At 47.8% G+C, this 18,417-nt stretch overlaps 1 protein-coding gene across 3 annotated transcripts; it reads right to left on the reverse strand.

Annotated features, from left to right (window-relative positions):
* Positions 1-1,102: 1,102 nt before the first annotated feature.
* Positions 1,103-14,150, reverse strand: PYY (peptide YY). 3 transcript variants are annotated; one of them, XM_053568417.1, is made up of 7 exons: positions 13,134-14,150; positions 11,984-12,116; positions 7,210-7,309; positions 2,949-3,021; positions 1,677-1,864; positions 1,487-1,561; positions 1,103-1,336 (listed from the first exon to the last, which is right to left on the reverse strand). In XM_053568417.1, the coding sequence occupies exons 5-7, from the start codon at positions 1,862-1,864 to the stop codon at positions 1,309-1,311; spliced, it is 291 nt and encodes a 96-aa protein (XP_053424392.1). In that variant the 5' UTR covers positions 2,949-3,021; positions 7,210-7,309; positions 11,984-12,116; positions 13,134-14,150; the 3' UTR covers positions 1,103-1,308. The 3 variants fall into 3 exon arrangements, with proteins under 3 accessions (XP_053424392.1, XP_053424394.1, XP_053424393.1); XM_053568419.1 differs by adding an exon at positions 2,328-2,450 and having other exon boundaries at positions 1,103-1,561; XM_053568418.1 differs by lacking the exons at positions 7,210-7,309; positions 11,984-12,116; positions 13,134-14,150 and adding an exon at positions 3,575-3,604.
* Positions 14,151-18,417: the final 4,267 nt, after the last annotated feature.

An 18,417-nucleotide genomic window follows, 5' to 3' on the forward strand; every position in this document is an offset into this window, starting at 1 on the left:
CCCTCATCTCCCAGCCTCCTACCTCAGACTTGGGCAGATCCTACTGAACTAGAAGCCCAGGAGAGAGCCCCCAAACAGAGGAGGCTGTGTCTGAGGGGGGAGACACAGATCCTTCCTTCAGGGAACCCCAGGCCTAGAAGGGAGAGAGGACACACAGAACTCTGAGTGAACAGAGCTTGGCAGCCAGAGAGAAGAGGAAGAGTATAGATTGGGGCAATCAAGGCAGGCTTTCTGGAGGAAAAGGGCTGGGAAGGATTTCAGGACAGCAGCCTGCAGGTGGGCTCTGGAATGGGTGCACAGTAGTGAGGGATTGGAGTTGGATTCCAATTCAAATATTCACAGCACCTTCAGACTTCAGTATCTAGACCAGGGGAGGGAAAATCGGGACTGTGTCCTTATGGGCTTGTCACTATGAAGGCACATTTGGTGACTTATCCACTGAGTGTGAATTCAGCAAGATGGGGGAGGGTGCTTGCTGGAGGAAAGGACTGCCTGCACACTCCCCTTGCTCCTCAGGAAACGGGGGCAATAATGGCCATCCTTCCTCCCAGCACGCACTACCCACCTTGTCCCCCAAAGAGCTCTTCCTGCACTTCCCCATCTTGAATCCCACTCCACCTCCAGCCACCATTGCTCAGGACACTAGTAATACCATTCCTGGGAGAACCGCCCTGAGCTGGGGTGTTGGTCCCTGGCCCATTGCTCCAACCACTCCAACAGTCTTCATCTTTGCGAGGTGGGAAAGGCAGTGTGGTCTCCATCTACTGTCCTAGGCTGCCTAGCACGCTCCCTTCCACCTCCCCATCCTCGGGTGACTCTTGTTCTTTCTCCGCCTGTCCCTTTCAAGAACTCCCTCAGGCCCACAGCTAGCGCTCCTTCCAAAGAGGCCCCGGGCCTGGGCGCTGTCCAGCTCCGTACGGTAGCTCCCAGCAGCTACTAGAACTGGGAAGCCCCACCCTTCCCCAGCCTTGTCCTGAGACGCCTTTGGTCTGAGTTTCAGTCTTCTCTTCTTCAGCCTTCGCACCTCCACCCTCCACTCCCACCAGACGCCACCTCCATGAAGGAGAAAGGAAATGCCAAGACACACTCCATTTCTGTGAAATTTGCTCTTTATTTTGGGACCAACGAAGGACCACACACAGTCCTCCAATCTAGGAGGCCAGGCCCGGAGAAATGAGCGGAGGGGTTCACCCTCAACCCTCCCCAGTCGCAGGGGGTTTGGGAGGGGAATCCAGGTTCCGCGATCTGAAGCAAATATGCAAATAAGGTCGTTTAGTTAGCATAACTCCCAGGAGGCCTTGGGGGTTATCACCACTTGTCGCCGCCCTCTGACCTGCTGGAGAGAAAAGAAGGGAACTGGATCTGGGAGGCGAGACTGGGAGAAGTCGTAGGTGATAGTGCCAGGGTGGGGCTTCCGTGGAGCGGCTGGACTAGGCCGCGCTCCAGGAGGTAGAGTGTGTGGTGAGGCAGGTGCTTTTACCGCTACCTGACCAGGCGGTCTTTGCCGTCGGGAAGGAGCAGTTTGGAGAGAAGAGCTTCCGGGCTGTCACGTTTCCCATACCTAGGGGCGGGGCCACAAAGGGGTGTGGTCATTTATAGTCACGCCTTTAGGCGGAGCCGGACGGACAGCACAAACTCTACAGGTTCTGGGCTCCCCGCCCCGCAAATGCGCTCACCGCTGCCGGGTGACCAAGTTGAGGTAGTGGCGCAGGGAGGTGTAGTAGCGGTTCAGCTCCTCAGGGGAGGCGTCTTCGCCCGGAGCCTCGGGTTTGATGGGATAAGCGTCGACCAGCGCCCCCAGGCAGGCGAGCAGGGCCAGAAACACTGTGGCCATAGCAGGCCACGGCCTACGCACCGTCACCATCTGAGAAAGGAACATTGGAGTGCAGATCATGCTGAGCCTCGACCCTCAAAGGCTGGAGGCTGTGGCTGCCGTCCGTCCCACGCTCCAGCAGCCTATCTGGAGCTGGTGTCGGAACCAAGGCTCAGCCACCAACTTACTATATGTTCTCAGGCACCGCGCCGACTGTGGCCTCAATTTCCTCATCTGTCAGAGGGCCACAGCCCTGCTTACCGCCCTACCTCCAACCCCTCCCCCGCTGCTGCCCAGAGGGGTAGATGGAGGAAGAGGGCTGTGCTAGCAACGGGGCTTCCAAGCCTCTCCTTCCCATCTCTTAAAATCCAACAGCCCCTCCAGCCAGCCCCTTCAACCTCCAGGACAGCTTCCCAACACTCACCCCCAGCTTTCACTATCCCAGCCTCAGTTTCCCCACAAAACCGTCTAGGTTCCCCAGTACCGTACCATTCCCAAGCCCCCAGCCACTCACAGCAATAGCTTCAGAAGCAAGATGAGCAAAAGGTGAAGACAAAGGGGAGTCCCAAGGGCTGCACTGCTGCAGGTCAGGCTGGGGCCTCCTCTGCTCAGAGCTTACCCAGCGCTTATATCCCGCCTGGAAAGGGAGGGGGAGTCCCAAGGGAAGGGGGAGCCAGCAAGGGGAGGGCCCTTCCTCCTCCCTCCCTCTACCCCCATTGGATCACTAGGCTTACACCCAGCCAGTGCGTGCGTGATGTCTGGTGGTGGCTGAGGGGGCAGCTGCCATGTTCAGATTCTGGTCCCACTGGATGGGGCACCTAGACTGAAACCCATGTTCACCCCATAGTGCCCCAGTGGCAGGTCTAGCCTCCTGAGGAAGTGAAGCCTTTGGATCTAGACTCCTGGGGCAGCCTCTAGGACCAGGGCTGAGATTCCATTTCTCTAGCCTGTCCATGAGTGGGAGTGAAGAGTAGAGAAAGGAAACATTTCCTCCAGCCTGTGGGACCTGTGACCACTCTTTCCAAAAGGCAGCCCCTTCAGCCTCTATGTGATAATACCTCAGAGAAGGGCTGAGGAATGGCAAGACCTATGGGGGATAGTCTTTCTACTGGAGGCAGGGATGGGAGCATATCACCTTGACTTCTGGCCTTCAATTTATGGTGTCCTTGGGTAGGTCTTCTCTGGATACTCATTATGTTCTCTGTCCACTAGAGGGTTGGGGAGAAAGTCAGGAGGAGGCAGAAGCCAGGGCCCTTCCCAGAAGCAGCTGAATCAGCCTCTGGTTCGTGTATCCTGGCATATATAGACCTGGTGCAGCCATCCCCTGCCCAGAGCCCTCTCCCAAAGGACAGTACTCCCAACCCCAACCAGGAGTCATCCAGGGCACTGGTATCTTCTGGGGCTGAGTGATGCCAAAGCTGCCCAACCACATGCCACTGTCTCTAGCCCACTACAGTCTCCACTGGGCTTTGGGGCCAAAATCCTCACCCAGAGTCTTTTTTTTTTTTTTTGTAGAGACAGAGTCTCACTGTACCGCCCTCGGGTAGAGTGCCGTGGCGTTACACGGCTCACAGCAACCTCTAACTCTTGGGCTTACGCGATTCTCTTGCCTCAGCCTCCCAAGCAGCTGGGACTACAGGCGCCCGCCACAATGCCCGGCTATTTTTTTGTTGCAGTTTGGCCGGGGCTGGGTTTGAACCCACCACCCTCGGCATATGGGGCCGGCGCCCTACTCACTGAGCCACAGGCGCCGCCCGTCACCCAGAGTCTTTGAAAGAAAAGGAAAGGGCCACTGTTTATTAAGCACATACTGTGTACACAAAATTTCAGGCCTAGCTGGGTGCAGTGGCTCATGCCTATTATCCCAGCACTCTGGGAGGCTGAGGCGGTGGTTTGCTTGAGCTCAGGAGTTTGAGACCAGCCTGAGCCAGAGTGAGAGGCTATTTTCTAAAAATAGCCAGGCTTGTGCAGGCTCCTGTAGTCACAGCTACTTGGGAGGCTGAGACAAGAGAATCACTTGATCCCAAGAGTTTGAGGTTGCTGTGAGCTGTGATGCCAGGACACTCTACCGAGGGTGACAAAGTAAGACTCTGGGCCTCAAAAAAAAATAATAAAAATAAAAAAATTTCAGGCCTAAATGCAGCTGAGTTTTTTTCCACTTTCCAGATGATGAAACTGAAGCTCTGATAGGTGATGGAGCAGCCCAGGTCACCCATAATTCAAACAGGACAAAGGAGGTGGGGCAGGAAGAAGCCCGCTCAACCATGAGGGCAGAAAGGCTCAGCACTGTAATAACCATGGAGCTCTGGAGTCAGGCTTGGAAGCAGGGACATTGGAGGCTGAGTCCATGGACCACCACCCTCTCTGAGTAGCCAGGGTAGGGGAAGGGTCTCCAGACTGCCAATCCCCCCAGACACACCTCCCGCACCCCAGGGAGAAAGCAAGCTATTGGAGGGGGTCATGCCATAAAGCCCTTTCCAGCCCCCCTCTCTGTGGTCTGGCCAGCCATCCTATGCTGCCAGACATCCCATCAGTCCAGGCAAGCAGGAGGAGCCATCTTGCCCAGGCCCCTGGTCCTAAGCCAGCTCCTCCAGCCTCCAGGACAGATGGCTGCGGGTGCTATTTTTAGATCTCTCCTCAGATAGAGAGTCCAGGGCTCCATCAATCACCTTTTTATGGGTTCAATCACCTGTACTCTCCGGAAATGGCCAGGCCCCACGGGCCTCCACATCCCAAGAAACACCAGGGTGCCTGCTGAGCATGGAGGTGGAAGAGGACACCAGGGATATGGGCCCCACCCTTGGAAGAAAAATAAAAATCATTTTTCTTAGGGAGCCTTTGCTTGAGGGGCAAGGCATAGTCCTGTCTCCAAGAACCCCAGTCCCAGAGGAGAGTCATGCCATATCCTTGGAGATCCTGAGGTGAGGGGCACAGCAGCATCACGGGAAAGCCCCAGCCCAAGGGGAAGACTCTCCACTTTCCCTAAGGATCCCTGGTCTGAGGAGTTCCCAGAACACAGGTACAAAGCAACAGACAAGCCTGTGTCCAATTTGGAAGAGAGAGAGAGCAGAAATTAGAGAATATTACTCCATAGAAAGACAAATGGCAAGTGCTCAACCTAGGATGGGGTTCTGGTGAGGACATCTGTGATCCGGTAGATCAGGGTATAGACAAGGACCCTGCCAGCTAATGGGGTCAAGGATATCAGAGAGTGGGCGCTGTTTGCTGTTGTGACCTGCAGCACCAGCCAGGGTGATGATAGAGGGTTTCTAGAGCACTGATCCTGCTCAGAGAGAGCATGCCTTGGGGACTGTGGGGTTTGAGGAGCAGATGGAAGGAGAGGAGAAACAGTACAGAAGCTAGAGGGCATGGAAGGTGGCCCAGACTCAGGCTATAACTCTGAAGAAACCACTTCCCTATTTACCTTTAGAGCCAAAGCGAATGGGCCAGAAGTGGTCCCTCGGTGTGGACCAGGAGCCAGCCTCCCACATCCTAACAAACCCCTATCCATCACGCCCCTGCTCTCAAGTTCCACTCCCCAATTACAGGGCAAGCTGATTGGTTCATTAATCACCGCCTCCTCATGGAAGAGTTTATTAATTTGTTGATTAGCAAGGAGGATGTCTCAGCCCCCGATCAATGGGTTCAGCTTCCCCCCGCCATTATTGATGTTTGACTCAGTTGCCATGAGACATGTCTGGGTGGTGGGGGCTGACATCTATGAGGGGAGAAACTTCAGAAACAATCATTATTATAGATTTGAGACCTTCCTACACCTTATCTCTGAAGAGTAGGGGGACAGAAGCACTGGAGTCCTTATTCTCAGAGCATCAGGCAAGGCCAACCCCCTCAGGGAGGCCATGGACCTGGACCCTGGCCCACAATTTCCCTTGCCCAATGGGCTCAGGGACCACTCACTGAGATAGGGTGGCATATGCCACTCATTTCCAGAGGCTTAGAATTCAGTACCTTAGAATTCTAAGGGTACAGTGAGGTCCACCTGCACCCACAACCCACACACAGGCCTCTTTGATACTCATGCAAGGGGGAATGCTGGTCCACTGCCCTCCATCCTTAGGCAGAGCCTCATTCCCAGGATCCTACAGACAGCAGGTTGTCCTGCATCAAGAGATTCAGTCCTCATTCAACAAGCACTTACTTGTTGTAAACCCCTACTATGTACCAGGTACTGGTGTAGGCACTGGGGCAAAACAGTGAACAAACAGACAAAATTCTTGCCTTCATGGAGGTCACATTCAAGTGGCAGGAAATAGAAAATAAAGAAGCATGGAGTTTGTCTGAAAAGTGCTATAGGAAAAAAATCAAGGTATGGGGAACAAAGAATGTTGAGGTAAGGGGGTCCTATTATATGTTGGGTAGCCAGGAAGGGCTCATCTATAAAGTGTCATTTGAAGGAAGCGAGGAAGCCATGAAGCTACTTTGGGAAGAGTGGTCCAGGCAGGGGAAACAGCAAGTGCAAAGGCCCTGAGGCGGGGGCATGTCTGGCAGTTTGGGGAATGAAAAGGAGGCCTGTGTTGCTGGAGAGGAGTGAGCAATGGCAAGAATTAGGAGGAGATGAGATCAGGGCAGGGGACACATCACACAGGGCCTCGTAGGCTACTATAAGGACTTGACTGCTGCTCAGAGTGAGATGAGAGATGATCTTAAGCATTCTCACTAAAAGATTAAAAGAAACTTTTAGGCCTGGCACAGTGGCTCACGCCTATAATCTTAGCACTCTGACAGACCAAGGTGGGAGGACTCCTTGAGCTCAGGAGTTTAAGACCACCCTGAACAAGAGTGAGACCCTGTCTCAACTAAGAAAAATTAGGTTGGTGTGGTGGCAGGTTCCTGTAGTCCTAGCTACTCAGGAAGCTGAGCTGAGAGGTTTGCTTGAGCCAAGGAGTTTGAGGTTGCTATGAGCTAGGCTGAGGTGACAGAGCAAGATTCTGTCTCAAAAAAAAAAAAATGTTTAAACAAAAAAGGAACCCAGACAAAATTTTATTCTGCCCTGATTTTTTCTTTTATTGCCCTTTTGACTTTGGTGCTCTCCAACATTAGAACACTGGCTCTCTTATGATTATTATTTTTTTTTTAAGAGACAGAGTCTCAGTTTGTCGCCCTCGGTAGAGTGCCATGGTGTCACAGTTCATAGCAACCTCCAGCTCTTGAGCTTAGACGATTCTCTTGCCTCCGCCTCCCAAGTAGCTGGGACTGCAGGTGCCCGCCACAATGCCCGGCTATTTTTTTGTTGCAGTTTGGCCGGGGCCGGGTGTGAACCCACCACCCTTGGTATATGGGTCTGGGGCCCTACTCACTGAGCCACAGGCACACCCTTTTACTTCTCCTTTTCCCCATGCGGTTTTAACCACCCCCTATGCTAATGACCCCCAAACCTCTGTCACTTGCTCCTTGGTGAAGTTCCTGATCCACATAATCACTGCCACTTGACATGTCCACTTGGTTGTCTCTCAGTCAACTTAAATTCAATGTGGCCTAAAAAACAAAAATAATGAATTGACATTTCTCAAGTACTTATACTGTACCGGGTACTTTGCAGGGACGTCACCCAGATTAACGTGGTCCTCACGACAAATACGTAATGTACCATTGTTAGCACCCTCTTTTGTTTTTCTTTTCTTTTTTTTTTTTTTGAGACAGAGTCTTACTATGTCACCTGTGGTAGAGTGCTGTAGCATCATAGCTTATAGCAACCTCAAACTCTTGGGCTCAAGTGATTCTCTTGCCTCAGCCTCCCGAGTAGCTGGGATTATAGGCACCTGCCACAACACCCAGCTATTTTTTTTTTTTTTTTTTTTGCAGTTTTTGGCCGGGGCTGGGTTTGAACCCGCCACCTCCGGCATATGGGGCTGGCGCCCTACTCTGTTGAGCCACAGGCGCTGCCCAACACCCAGCTATTTTTTTTGTTGTTGTAGTTGTCATTGTTGTTTAGCAGGCCTAGGCTGGGTTCGAACCCGCCAGCTCTGGTATATGTGGCCAGCACTCTAACCACTGAACTATGGGTGCCAAGCCAAGCACCCTCTTTTCTAAAAGATAAAACTGAGACACAAAAAATAAATATATATCCAATCCTTTGCCCCAGAGTTCGCAAGCCTCCTCATCTGCCCCATGTTTTCCCTAGTACTTACTACTTTCTATCATTCTATGCGATTAATTTATGTATATATTTGTTGTCCGTCTTCCAGAAGGAAGGATCCATGAGGGCAGAGATTTTTGTCAGTTTCCTTCACTGATGTATCCTCAGTGCCTAGAACTGTGTCTGGCATCTGGTGCGGGATCAGGTAATACTTGCTGAATGAATGGAGCCACGTCCTCACTTTCTGTGGCTGCAAGGTTTACATGCAGGCACAGATACAAGCGTGAATACACACGCACACACGTCTTGGAGACAAAATGTCTATTCCTATACCACTGCATTCCAGATCTTTGTCAAGGAAGAATGCAATTCCCTAAACACTATGCACTCTCCCTCACCCTCCTCCTTCCACCTGCCTCACAGGCTAAAAGGGAAGAGATAGCAGGCCCTGCCCACAGCAAAGGAGCCCCATAGCTCACCCCCCAGAGCTATAGTGTTCAACTCCCTTTGAAGCTACAGAACTAGTAGCTCAGAGCAGATTTCAGGGCTACGGTGACCAGGGTAGCCACTTACTAGCTCTGTGATCCTGAGCAGATTACTTAACCTCTATGGGCCTTGGTTTCATCTTCTATCAAATGTACAATAGTATCTACTCCATAAAGTTGTGACAATTTAAAAAGCTATTGAGTCCAAGTAAGACAGAGTAACACCCTTCACCTTGCCTCTCCTACTAATGCTATATAGCACTTGGACAGAAACACAAGGGGCAGCCATCTGAGGAGTGTGAAAGTGAACAGCGGCCAGCAAACTGGGCAGGAAAGCTAGGAAGAACCTCTGAACTGGCAGTGAGTTTCTCATTTTTCCTCTGGTGTCCCCCAGCCTGGACACCAGCCAGCCTCAAAACCAGAATGGGCACTGGAGCACCGAGAAAGATCTGGAGGAGAAGCTCTAGTTCTGCCTCGAGGAGTGAAAACAGGTAGTGTCACACTCAGAGTAGAGGAAAGTCTTTTTTTTTTTCCCTAAGAGACAATGTCTCACTCTGTCAGTGGAGCTGGAGTACAGTGGCACTACCACAGTTCACTGCAGCCTCAAGTGATCCTCCTGCCTTAGCCTCCTAAGCAGCTGAGACTATAGGTCCATATCACCACACCTGGCTAATTTTTTTTTCAGGGATGGGGTCTTGCTATGTTGCTAAGGCTGGTCTCAAACTCGTGACCTTAAATGATCCTCCCACCTCAGCCTCCCAAAGTGCCGGGATTGCAAGCATGCGTCACCATGCCCAGCCTCCATTTTTCTTTTCTTCATTCTCTCCTGACCCTTTCCCAGACAATTCCATGTTAGGGGCAGTGGTGACAGTAGCATCAGTGGCTACAGGGTCCCAAAGACACCCAAAACTCTGAGTAAGGGGAATCTTGACCCTCCAATCAAAAGAGGGTGGAACAAAGCCCCATTGCTTTTTTCCTCTCTCTGTCCTCCTTCCACTTGGCTCTGAACAAGAGCACAGTCACAGGAAGTGTGCAGCAGAGCGGGTAACTAGAGAAGAAATAACACTGCTTTTACACAATCTCTTCCAGAAAATAGAACAAGAGCAAATACTCCCCAACTCATTTTATGAGGCCAACATTACCCTGAGACCAAAACTAAACAAAGACATTATAAAAAAAAAAAAAAAAAAAGGCAATCACTGAGGCAGGAGGATCATTCAAGCCCAGGAGTTTGACGTCAGCATGGGCAACATAGTGAGACCTTGTCTCTTAAAAAAAAAAGGGCAATTTCCAGACGCTAAAGTAACTCCATCTTGGTTGCTAATCTGCCATATTGACTTCCAATTAACCCCAGTTTTAGGAATGCCTCTAAGATTTCTAGTTTATCTATTGTTCCTTGTGTAAGAGCACTTACTTAGAAGATTGTTTTGACCTAAGAAATCCTGTCCTTAGGTCAAAATAATCTTGATGTCATGACATAAATTACAAGCTATGACATACATAGTATTCATAGCACCACACTTGGCCCAAATGCTCTTTCTTTTCTTTCTTTTTTATTTTATTTTATTTTATGTCTTTTCCTGGAAGAGTTGACTTTAATTGTCCTTCTGGAGCACTTATCTCCTTTTTCTATAGTATATAAGCCTGGGTCTGGGGTGTAGCAGCACAGACATCTACCTGTCCAAAACCATGCTTCTGGCTGTGAGTTCCCCCAATACATTACCTTTTACTGACAAACTGGGTTTGTCTACCTCTTTCTTTGGTTTCTCAGCTCCTTCTGTGTTTGGAGGTCACTTTGCATATATCACCCTTTCACTAAATACAACCACTGTAATCCACCATATTAAAAGCCTGAAGTAAGAAAATCAAATGATCATATTGATTGATAAAGAAAAAGCATTTGAGGGCAGGCATGGTGGCTCAGGCCTATAATTCTAGCACTCTGGGAGGCTGAAGCATGTGGACAGTTTGAGCTCAGATGTTTGAGACCAGCCTGCGCAAGAGCAAGACACCGTTTCTACAAAAAATATAAAAAGTAGCTGGGCATTTTGGTGGGCATGTGTAGTCTCAGCTACTCAGGAGGCCAAGGCAAGAGGATTACTTAAGCCCAGGAGTTCGAGGTTGCTGTGAGCTATGAAGCCACAGCACTCTACCCAGGGCCACAGAGTAAGAGTCTGTCTCAAAAAATAAAATAAAATAAAAAAGAAAGAGCATTTGGGCCAAGTGTGGTGCCTTGCAAATCCCAGCATTTTGGGAGGCTGAGACGGGAGGATCTCTTGAGTAGTTCCAGACCAGCCTAGGCAACATAGCAAGACCCTGTCTCTACAAAAAAACTTAAAAATTAATGGCTCAGCACCTGTAGCTCAAGCGGCTAAGACACTAGCCACATACACCAGAGCTGGCAGGTTCAAATCCAGCCCGGGCCTGCCAAACAATAATGACAACTACAACAAATAGCTGGGTGTTGTGGTGTGTGCCTGTAGTCCCAGATACTTGGAAGGCTGAGGCAAGAGAATCGCTTAAGCCCAGGAGTTGGAGGTTGCTGTGAGCTGTGATGTGAGACCCAGGGCAACAGCTTGAGGCTCTGTCTCAAAAAAAAAAAAAAAAAAAAAAATTTAGGGTGGCCCCTGTGGCTCAAGGAGTAGGGCGCCGGTCCCATATGCCGGAGGTGGCAGGTTCAAACCCAGCCCCGGCCAAAAACCACAAAAAAAAAAAAAAAAAGACAAAAAAAAATTTAACCAGGCACAGTGGCATGAGCTACTCAGGAGGCTGAGGTGACAGGATCACTTGAGCCTGGGAATTCAAGGCTGCAGTGAGCTATAATTGTACCACTGTACTCCTGACTAGGCAAAAGAGTGAGTGAGACCCTGTCTTGTAAATAAACAAATAAAACTTTTAGAAAACAGTGGTGGAAAGTCTTTATGATATCAGATTAGGCAAAGAGTTTTTAAATAGGATACCAAAAGCATGAGCCATAAAAGAAAAACAATTGATAACTTGAACTTCATCATAATTAACCTTTTCTCTGTGAAAGACATTGTTGAGAAAAATAAAAAGACCAGCTATAGACTAGAAAGAAAATAGTTGCAACTCATATATTCAACAAAGGATTTATATCCAGGATTTATAAAGAACTTTTGAAAGTCAACAATAAGAAAACCAACAACCAGCCAGGGGTGGTGCTCACACCTGTAATCCTAGCATGCTGGGAGGCCACAGCAGGTAGATTGCTTGAGCACTGGAGTTGGAGACCAGCCTGAGCAAGAGCAGGACCCTGTTTCTACTAAAAATGGAAAAGTCAGGGCTCAGTGCCTGTAGCTCAACCAGCTAGGGCGCCAGACATGTACACCAGAGCTGGTGGGTTTGGATCCAGCCCCAACCTACCAAACAACAATGACAACTACAACCAAAAAATAGCCAGGCGTTGTGGCAGGCACCTGTGGTCCCAGATACTTGGGTGGCTGAAGCAAGAGAATCACGTAAGCCCAGGAGTTGGAGGTTGCTGTGAGCTGTGATGCTATGGCACTGTACCTAGGGGGACAGCTTGAGGCTCTGTCTCAAAAAAAAAAAAAAAAATTGAAAAGTCACCTGGGCATTGTGATGGCTCCTGTAAGTTCCAGCTACTCAGGAGGCTGAGGCAAGAGGATCGCTTGAGTCCAGTTTGAGGTCGCTGTGACCTATGACACCACTGCACTCTAGCCTGGGACAACAGAGTGAGACTCTGTCTCAAGAAAAAAAAAAAAAAAAGGAAAGGAAAAAAGAAAACAAACAATCTACTTTAACAAAACAAACAAACAAAAGAAACAATCACTTCACCAAATAAGCTCATGAATAGATATTCAATATCATTAAACATTATGAAAATGCAAATTAAAACTATTATGAGATACCCCATACACATGTTAGAATGGACAATATTAAAAATATTGTCAATCAGGTGGCGCCTGTGGCTCAAGGAGTAGGGCGCTGGTCCCATATGCCGGAGGTGGCGGGTTCAAACCCAGTCCCAGCCAAAAATAAAAAAACCACAAAAAAAATAAAAAAAATATATTGTCAATCAATCTACCTCTAAGATTTAAAAAAAAAAAAAGAAGAAAATATTGACAATCAGAAGAGTTAAAAGGATATAGAGTAGCTGGAACTCTATTTATTTATTTATTTATTTGTTTGTTTTTTTGTAGAGACAGAGTCTCACTTTATGGCCCTCGGTAGAGTGCCGTGGCGTCACACGGCTCACAGCAACCTCCAACTCCTGGGCTTGAGCGATTCTCTTGCCTCAGCCTCCCAAGTAGCTGGGACTACAGGCGCCTGCCACAACGCCTGCTATTTTTTGGTTGCAGTTTGGCTGGGGCCGGGTTTGAACCCTCCACCCTCGGTATATGGGGCTGGCGCCTTACCGACTGAGCCCCAGGCACCGCCCAGCTGGAACTCTATTAATAGAGAAAATACAAAATCATAGAGCAACCCTAGAAAATAAAACATATATATACATATGAGCAGAAATCCCACTCTAGGCTATTTCTCCTAGAGAGATGTATATGTCCACACAAAAACTTGCACACAGAAGTTTATAACAGCTCTACTTATAATTTCCCCAAACCAGAAACATCACTAATGTCTTTCAAAGGATGACTGAATAAACAAACTTTGGTACACAGCTGCATTCATATATCAGGATATTTATTACTCAGCAATAAAGAGGAATGAACTATTAATACATACAATAAATTGGGCTCACCTCAAAGGCATTTGAAGTGGTGAAAGCCTGTCTGCAAAAGTTAGGCATAACTTCTCGGAATAATAGTTTATAAAAAGGAATGAATTGTTAATAAAGAATAAATTGGATTAATCTCAAAAGCATTAGAAATAAACAAAGCCTGCCTCAAAAAAGTACACACTGTAAAATTGCATTTATATGACATTGTTTTATTTTGTTTTTAAGACTCTCCCTGTTGCCCTGGAGAGAGTGCCATGGTGTCATCAGAGCTCCAGCATCCTCAAACTCTTGGGCTCAAGTGATCCTCTAGCCTCAGTTTTTCTATTTTTAGTTGAAATAGGGTCTCGCTCTTATTCAGGCTGGTCTCTAACTCCTGACCTCAAGCAATCCACCCACCTTGGCCTCCCAGAGTAATTGGATTACAGGAGTGAACCATGGCGCCCAGCCCTATATGACATTATCAAAAAAGACAAAACTATAGTGATGGATAACACATTAGTGGTTGCCAAAGATTAGGGATGAGAGGAGTGGGGTACACAGGGGCAGCACTAGGACTTCCTTTGGAGTAATGTAACAACTCTGCATCCCAATTATAGTGGTGGGCATAGGAACCCAAGCATGTGTTAAAAAAATCACAGAATTGGGTTAATTTTGTTTTGTTACTTTAAGAAATCACTTTTAAATATTCTGCCCAGATGTAGTGGCTCACGCCTATAATCCCAGTACCCTGGGAGGCCAACACAAGTAGATTGCCTGAACGGAGGAGTTCAAGACCATAAGCAAGAGCAAGACCCTGTCTCTACTAAAAATAAAAAAATTAGCTGGACATAATGGTGTACATCTGTAGTCCCAGCTATTTGGGAAGCTGAAGCAGGAGGATCACTTGAGGTTGCAGTAATCTATGATGATGACACTGCACTCTAACAAGAGCTGCAGAGTGAGACTATCTCAAAAAAAAAAAAAAAAAAGAATTAAGGGCGGTGCCTGTGACTCAAAGGAGTAGGGCGCTGGCCCCATATGCCAGAGGTGGTGGATTCAAACCCAGCCCCAGCCAAAACTGAAAAAAAAAAAAAAAAAGAATTATTTTAATTTCTAAAGTAATTAGAATGGTGCCTGGAAAATGGTAAGCTTTGAAAAAGTGGAAAAAAAAAAAAAAGAAAAAGTGCTTGTTGGGGCAGCGCCTGTGGCTCAGTGAGTAGGGCGTGGGCACCATATACTGAGGGTGGTGGGTTCAAACCTGGCCCTGGCCAAACTGCAACAAAAAAAATAGCCGGGCGTTGTGGCAGGTGCCGATCGTCCCAGCTACTTGAGAGGCTGAGGCAAGAGAATCGCCTAAGCCCAGGAGTTGAAGGTTGCTGTGAGCAGTGTTACACCACAACACTCTACCGAGGGTGACAAAGTGAGACTCTGTCTCTACAAAAAAAAAAGAAAAGGTGGGGAGGGGGGAGCATGGTAGAGGGAGGGGAATTGGTGGGACCACAACTACGGTGCATCTTACAAGGGTACATGTGAAACTTACTAAATGTAGAATATAAATGTCTTAACACAATAACTAAGAAAATGCCAGGAAGTCTATGTTAACCAGTTTGATGATAATATTTCAAATTGTATATAAAACCAGTGCATGGTGCCCCATGATCACATTAATGTACACAGCTATGATTTAATTAAAAAAAAAAAAAAAAGAAAGAAAGAAAGAAAAAGAAAAGGTGCTTGTTCATCACAAAGTCCCAAAACACCAGATGCTGGTGTGGATGTGGAGAGAAGAGAACACTTCTACACTGCTGGTGGGATTGCAAATTAATACAGCCCTTTTGGAGAGAAGTATGGAGAATCCTCAAAGATCTAAAAGTAGACCTTCCATTTGACCCTGCAATCCCATTACTATCTACCCAGAAAAACAAAAATCATTTACCAAAAAGACATTTGCACTAGAATGTTTATTGTGGATCAGTTCATAATAGCCAAATTATGGAAGCAACCTAAGTGCCCATCAACCCATGAAGGGATCGACAAATTGTGGTATATATATATACAATGGAATATTATTCAGCCATTAAAAAAGACGGAGACTTTACATCTTTTACACTTACCTGGATGGAGTTGAAATGCATTCTTCTCAGTAAAGTATCACAAGAATGGAAAAATAAATATTCAATGTACTCCATACTAATATGAAATCAATATATAAACAATTACATGTACCTAAGAACAATAAAACGCTATTATAGTCCAGTTTGGGGATAGAGGGAAGCAGGAAGGGGGAGGGGAGAGGATGTTTGGCAGAAGGAGGGAGGGCATGAGGTGGATCTCACCTACTGTGCACATTATGAGGGTGTATAACACATGCTGCCAGGGGCTCTTCTACAAAAGGAACTTTACCCTGGAAGTGAGAACAATGTAACTTTTATACAAACATTAATTTGAATAAAGTTAAAAAGAAAAAGTGTTTTTTTTTGTTTGTTTGTTTGTTTTTTGAGACAGTTTTACTCTGTCACCCTCGGTAGAGTGGTATGACATCATAGCTCATAGCAACCTCAAACTCTTGGACTTAAACAATCCTCTTGCCTCAGTTTTTCATTTTTTTAGTGGAAACAGGGTCTTTCTCTTGCGCAGGCTGGTCTCGAACTCGTGAGCCTAAGCAATCTGCCTGCCTCAGCTTCCCAGAGTGGTGTGAGCCACTGGACCCTCCAGGTACTTGTTATTTAAAGATAAATTAATTCCTGGCTTCTTGTGTGGCACTCTGCCTGTGTAGGTCGGGCGTGGTGGCTCACGCCTATAATCCTAGCACTCTGGGAGGCCGAGGTGGGTGGATTGCCTAAGTGCAAAGGTTCAATACCAGCCTGAGCAAGAGCAAGACCCCATCTCTAAAAATAGCCAGGCATTGTTGTGGGTGGCTGTGGTCCCACTCGGAAGGCTGAAGCAAGAGAATCACTTGAGCCCCAAAGTTTAAGGTTGCTGTGAGCTATGACACCACAGCACTCTAGTGAGGGAAATAAAGTGTGACTCTGTCTCAAGAATAAAAGAAAAACAAAAACAAAAAGAAACACCTAATAAATGCCCGTGGGCGGCTGCTGAGAGACCAAGCTAGTCTCTGGGGTCACTGTGACCTGTGCCTTCCATGGGATCACATCCCACGCAATGTCCCAGATGCTTCTGTCCAGGCAGAAGAAACACAACAGGGAGATTTTCGATCATCCTGCACAGCCCCCCAGAAAAGGGGGGAAGAAGCAGGTAGTAGGGCAGGTCCAGGCCTCTGGGGGCACTTTTGGAAGGAGGTGCCCCGCAGTAGCTCAGAGCCCAGCTCCAGAGTCTAACAAAACCTGGTTCCAACCCAGCCTCAGTGGATCCCCAGGTCTCTGTAACCTAAGCAAGTTGTTTTATCTCTGAGCCCAGTTTCCTCATCTATGAAAAGAAGGTTGTAAGTGTAAAAGGTTAGAAGGATGTAGTGAATAATGACTGTCAGATGCTTAGGACTGTTGCCAGCTCATTGTAAGTGCCCGGTAACAGGCCACATTTTATTGCTATTGTTTGCAATAAAAGCATTGGCAGGATACACCTGTGAATAGTGGCTTACGTTTTGTTGTGGGATTTTTAGCACCAACATTTCATTATGAAAATGTTCCAGGTTATAGCAAGTTCACAAAGACTGTTCAGCGAGTGATACTGGTGAGAGTCAGGACATTTCATTTTTTCTTGGTTTTTGCTTATCCATAGTTTATATTTTTCTACAGCAGGTATATATTACTTAGATAATTAAAAATAAATACCAGAAAGGGAAAATATAAAAAGTTTAAACAGAGCGGCAAGAAGGACAGAGCCCTGTGACCACCACCACCAGCTCCTACCAGGCTCAGTCATCCCTGTCTCTAGAACCAGCCCATCATCTAATTACAAATTTATCCAGCAGTTGAGCCATTTCGCCCACACATCACCCTTGCGTCCACAGGATGTCAGGAGAGATTTTGCTGAGTGTCTTGCTGAAATCCAGACACAAGAAGCTTGTGGCACCACCGCCCCCACCCCCGACTTGACCAAGTAATTTCATCTACAGAGAAAAATCAGATCAACCAAGAGTAATCTGTTCTTACTTGTTTCTGATCATATCTTTCCTTTTCACATACTTACAAACCCAGGGGTAGTAGAAAGGGTATGAATTCTGGAGTCAGACTGTTCTGGGTTTGAATCCCACTTGCATTTCTTAAGAGACTTTGGAAAAGTTGCCTAACCTCTCTGAGTCTCATTGTAAAAAGGAAATAATAAAGCATGTGTCATGAGCTTCTTATGACAACTACAACAGTGGATATATCTGCAGACATCTCCCTTCCCTACCCAACCGTGGTCCCCTCCAGGACAAAGTTGAGAGCTTTCCCTTCTTCGTGCTCCAGTGCCTTACACAGAAGGGGACCCTCACTCCACACCACCCATCCCTTCTCATGTCTCTGCCATCTGCCTATCCCCCATCTCTGCCCACAGTTCTCTCCAACTCCCTGTCTAAAAGCCTTCCCTCCTTCACCCAGTGTCCTTCTTCCTCCCTCTCTCTTTCCTTTTCTCTTGTTTCACCCTGCCCCTGCCTTTCTCGCCCAGCTACGTTGACAGGCTCTGTCCCCCAAACCTATTCTGTGTCCCCAGAATCCAGAGGCACTGTGCAGCCCATGGCCCTCAGTGAGGCAGGAAAACAGGAGGGGGCAGATGATGAAAGAGCAGTGACTCATTTACTCAGTCACTCGTTAGCAGCTTCATTAGTTCCAGGGCTCCAAGGAAAGCTATTAGTTGTGACTCAATCCGTGCCATCCACCAGAATGGTGGGTGGAAGGTGACAGTACAGAAAGGAGAAAACAAATGACCCACTCCTGCCCTCCAGCTACCTCCCAGGGAGAACAAGGCCATAGGTTCTGGGGGCCTCTGCCGGACACCCCCAGCACCGGAACTCCTTCCCTCCTACAGGATGAAGGGGGTGCAGGCTGCTCCCATGCCTACCCTTCCACCCCTGCCCATTCTTGACACAGCACTCATGGCCCTCCCTGCTTTCATCTCCCTGCACCTCTCTGTCCACTTTGTCTCTCCCCCCTTCACTCCACTTTCTCTGTCTCCTCAGCTCAGCTCTGGGGTCCCTTGAAACTGCAGCACTTCTCTGCTTAGACGGCTTCCCGCTTCGAGTCCCCACTTCAGAATTGGAGCTACTTAGGAAAACCTTGTGAAGCTGCTGTCCGAGAGCCTGGGGCTCCTAAATTCACCACCAGCCAACATGGAGATCTCCTCTATAAGGAAGCAAGGAGAATTCTTCTTTTTTAAGACAGTCTCA

Source organism: Nycticebus coucang, chromosome 18, assembly GCF_027406575.1.
Source record: "Nycticebus coucang isolate mNycCou1 chromosome 18, mNycCou1.pri, whole genome shotgun sequence".
NCBI lineage: Eukaryota > Metazoa > Chordata > Mammalia > Primates > Lorisidae > Nycticebus > Nycticebus coucang.

Coding starts and splice junctions, on each gene's coding strand:
- PYY (XM_053568417.1), bottom strand. CDS start 1,864: ATGGTGACGGTGCGTAGGCCGTGGCCTGCTATGGCCACAGTGTTTCTG. Junction 1,562..1,676: donor AACTTGGTCACCCGGCAGCG/GTGAGCGCATTT, acceptor CCCCGCCCCTAG/GTATGGGAAACGTGACAGCC. Junction 1,337..1,486: donor GGCAAAGACCGCCTGGTCAG/GTAGCGGTAAAA, acceptor TTTTCTCTCCAG/CAGGTCAGAGGGCGGCGACA.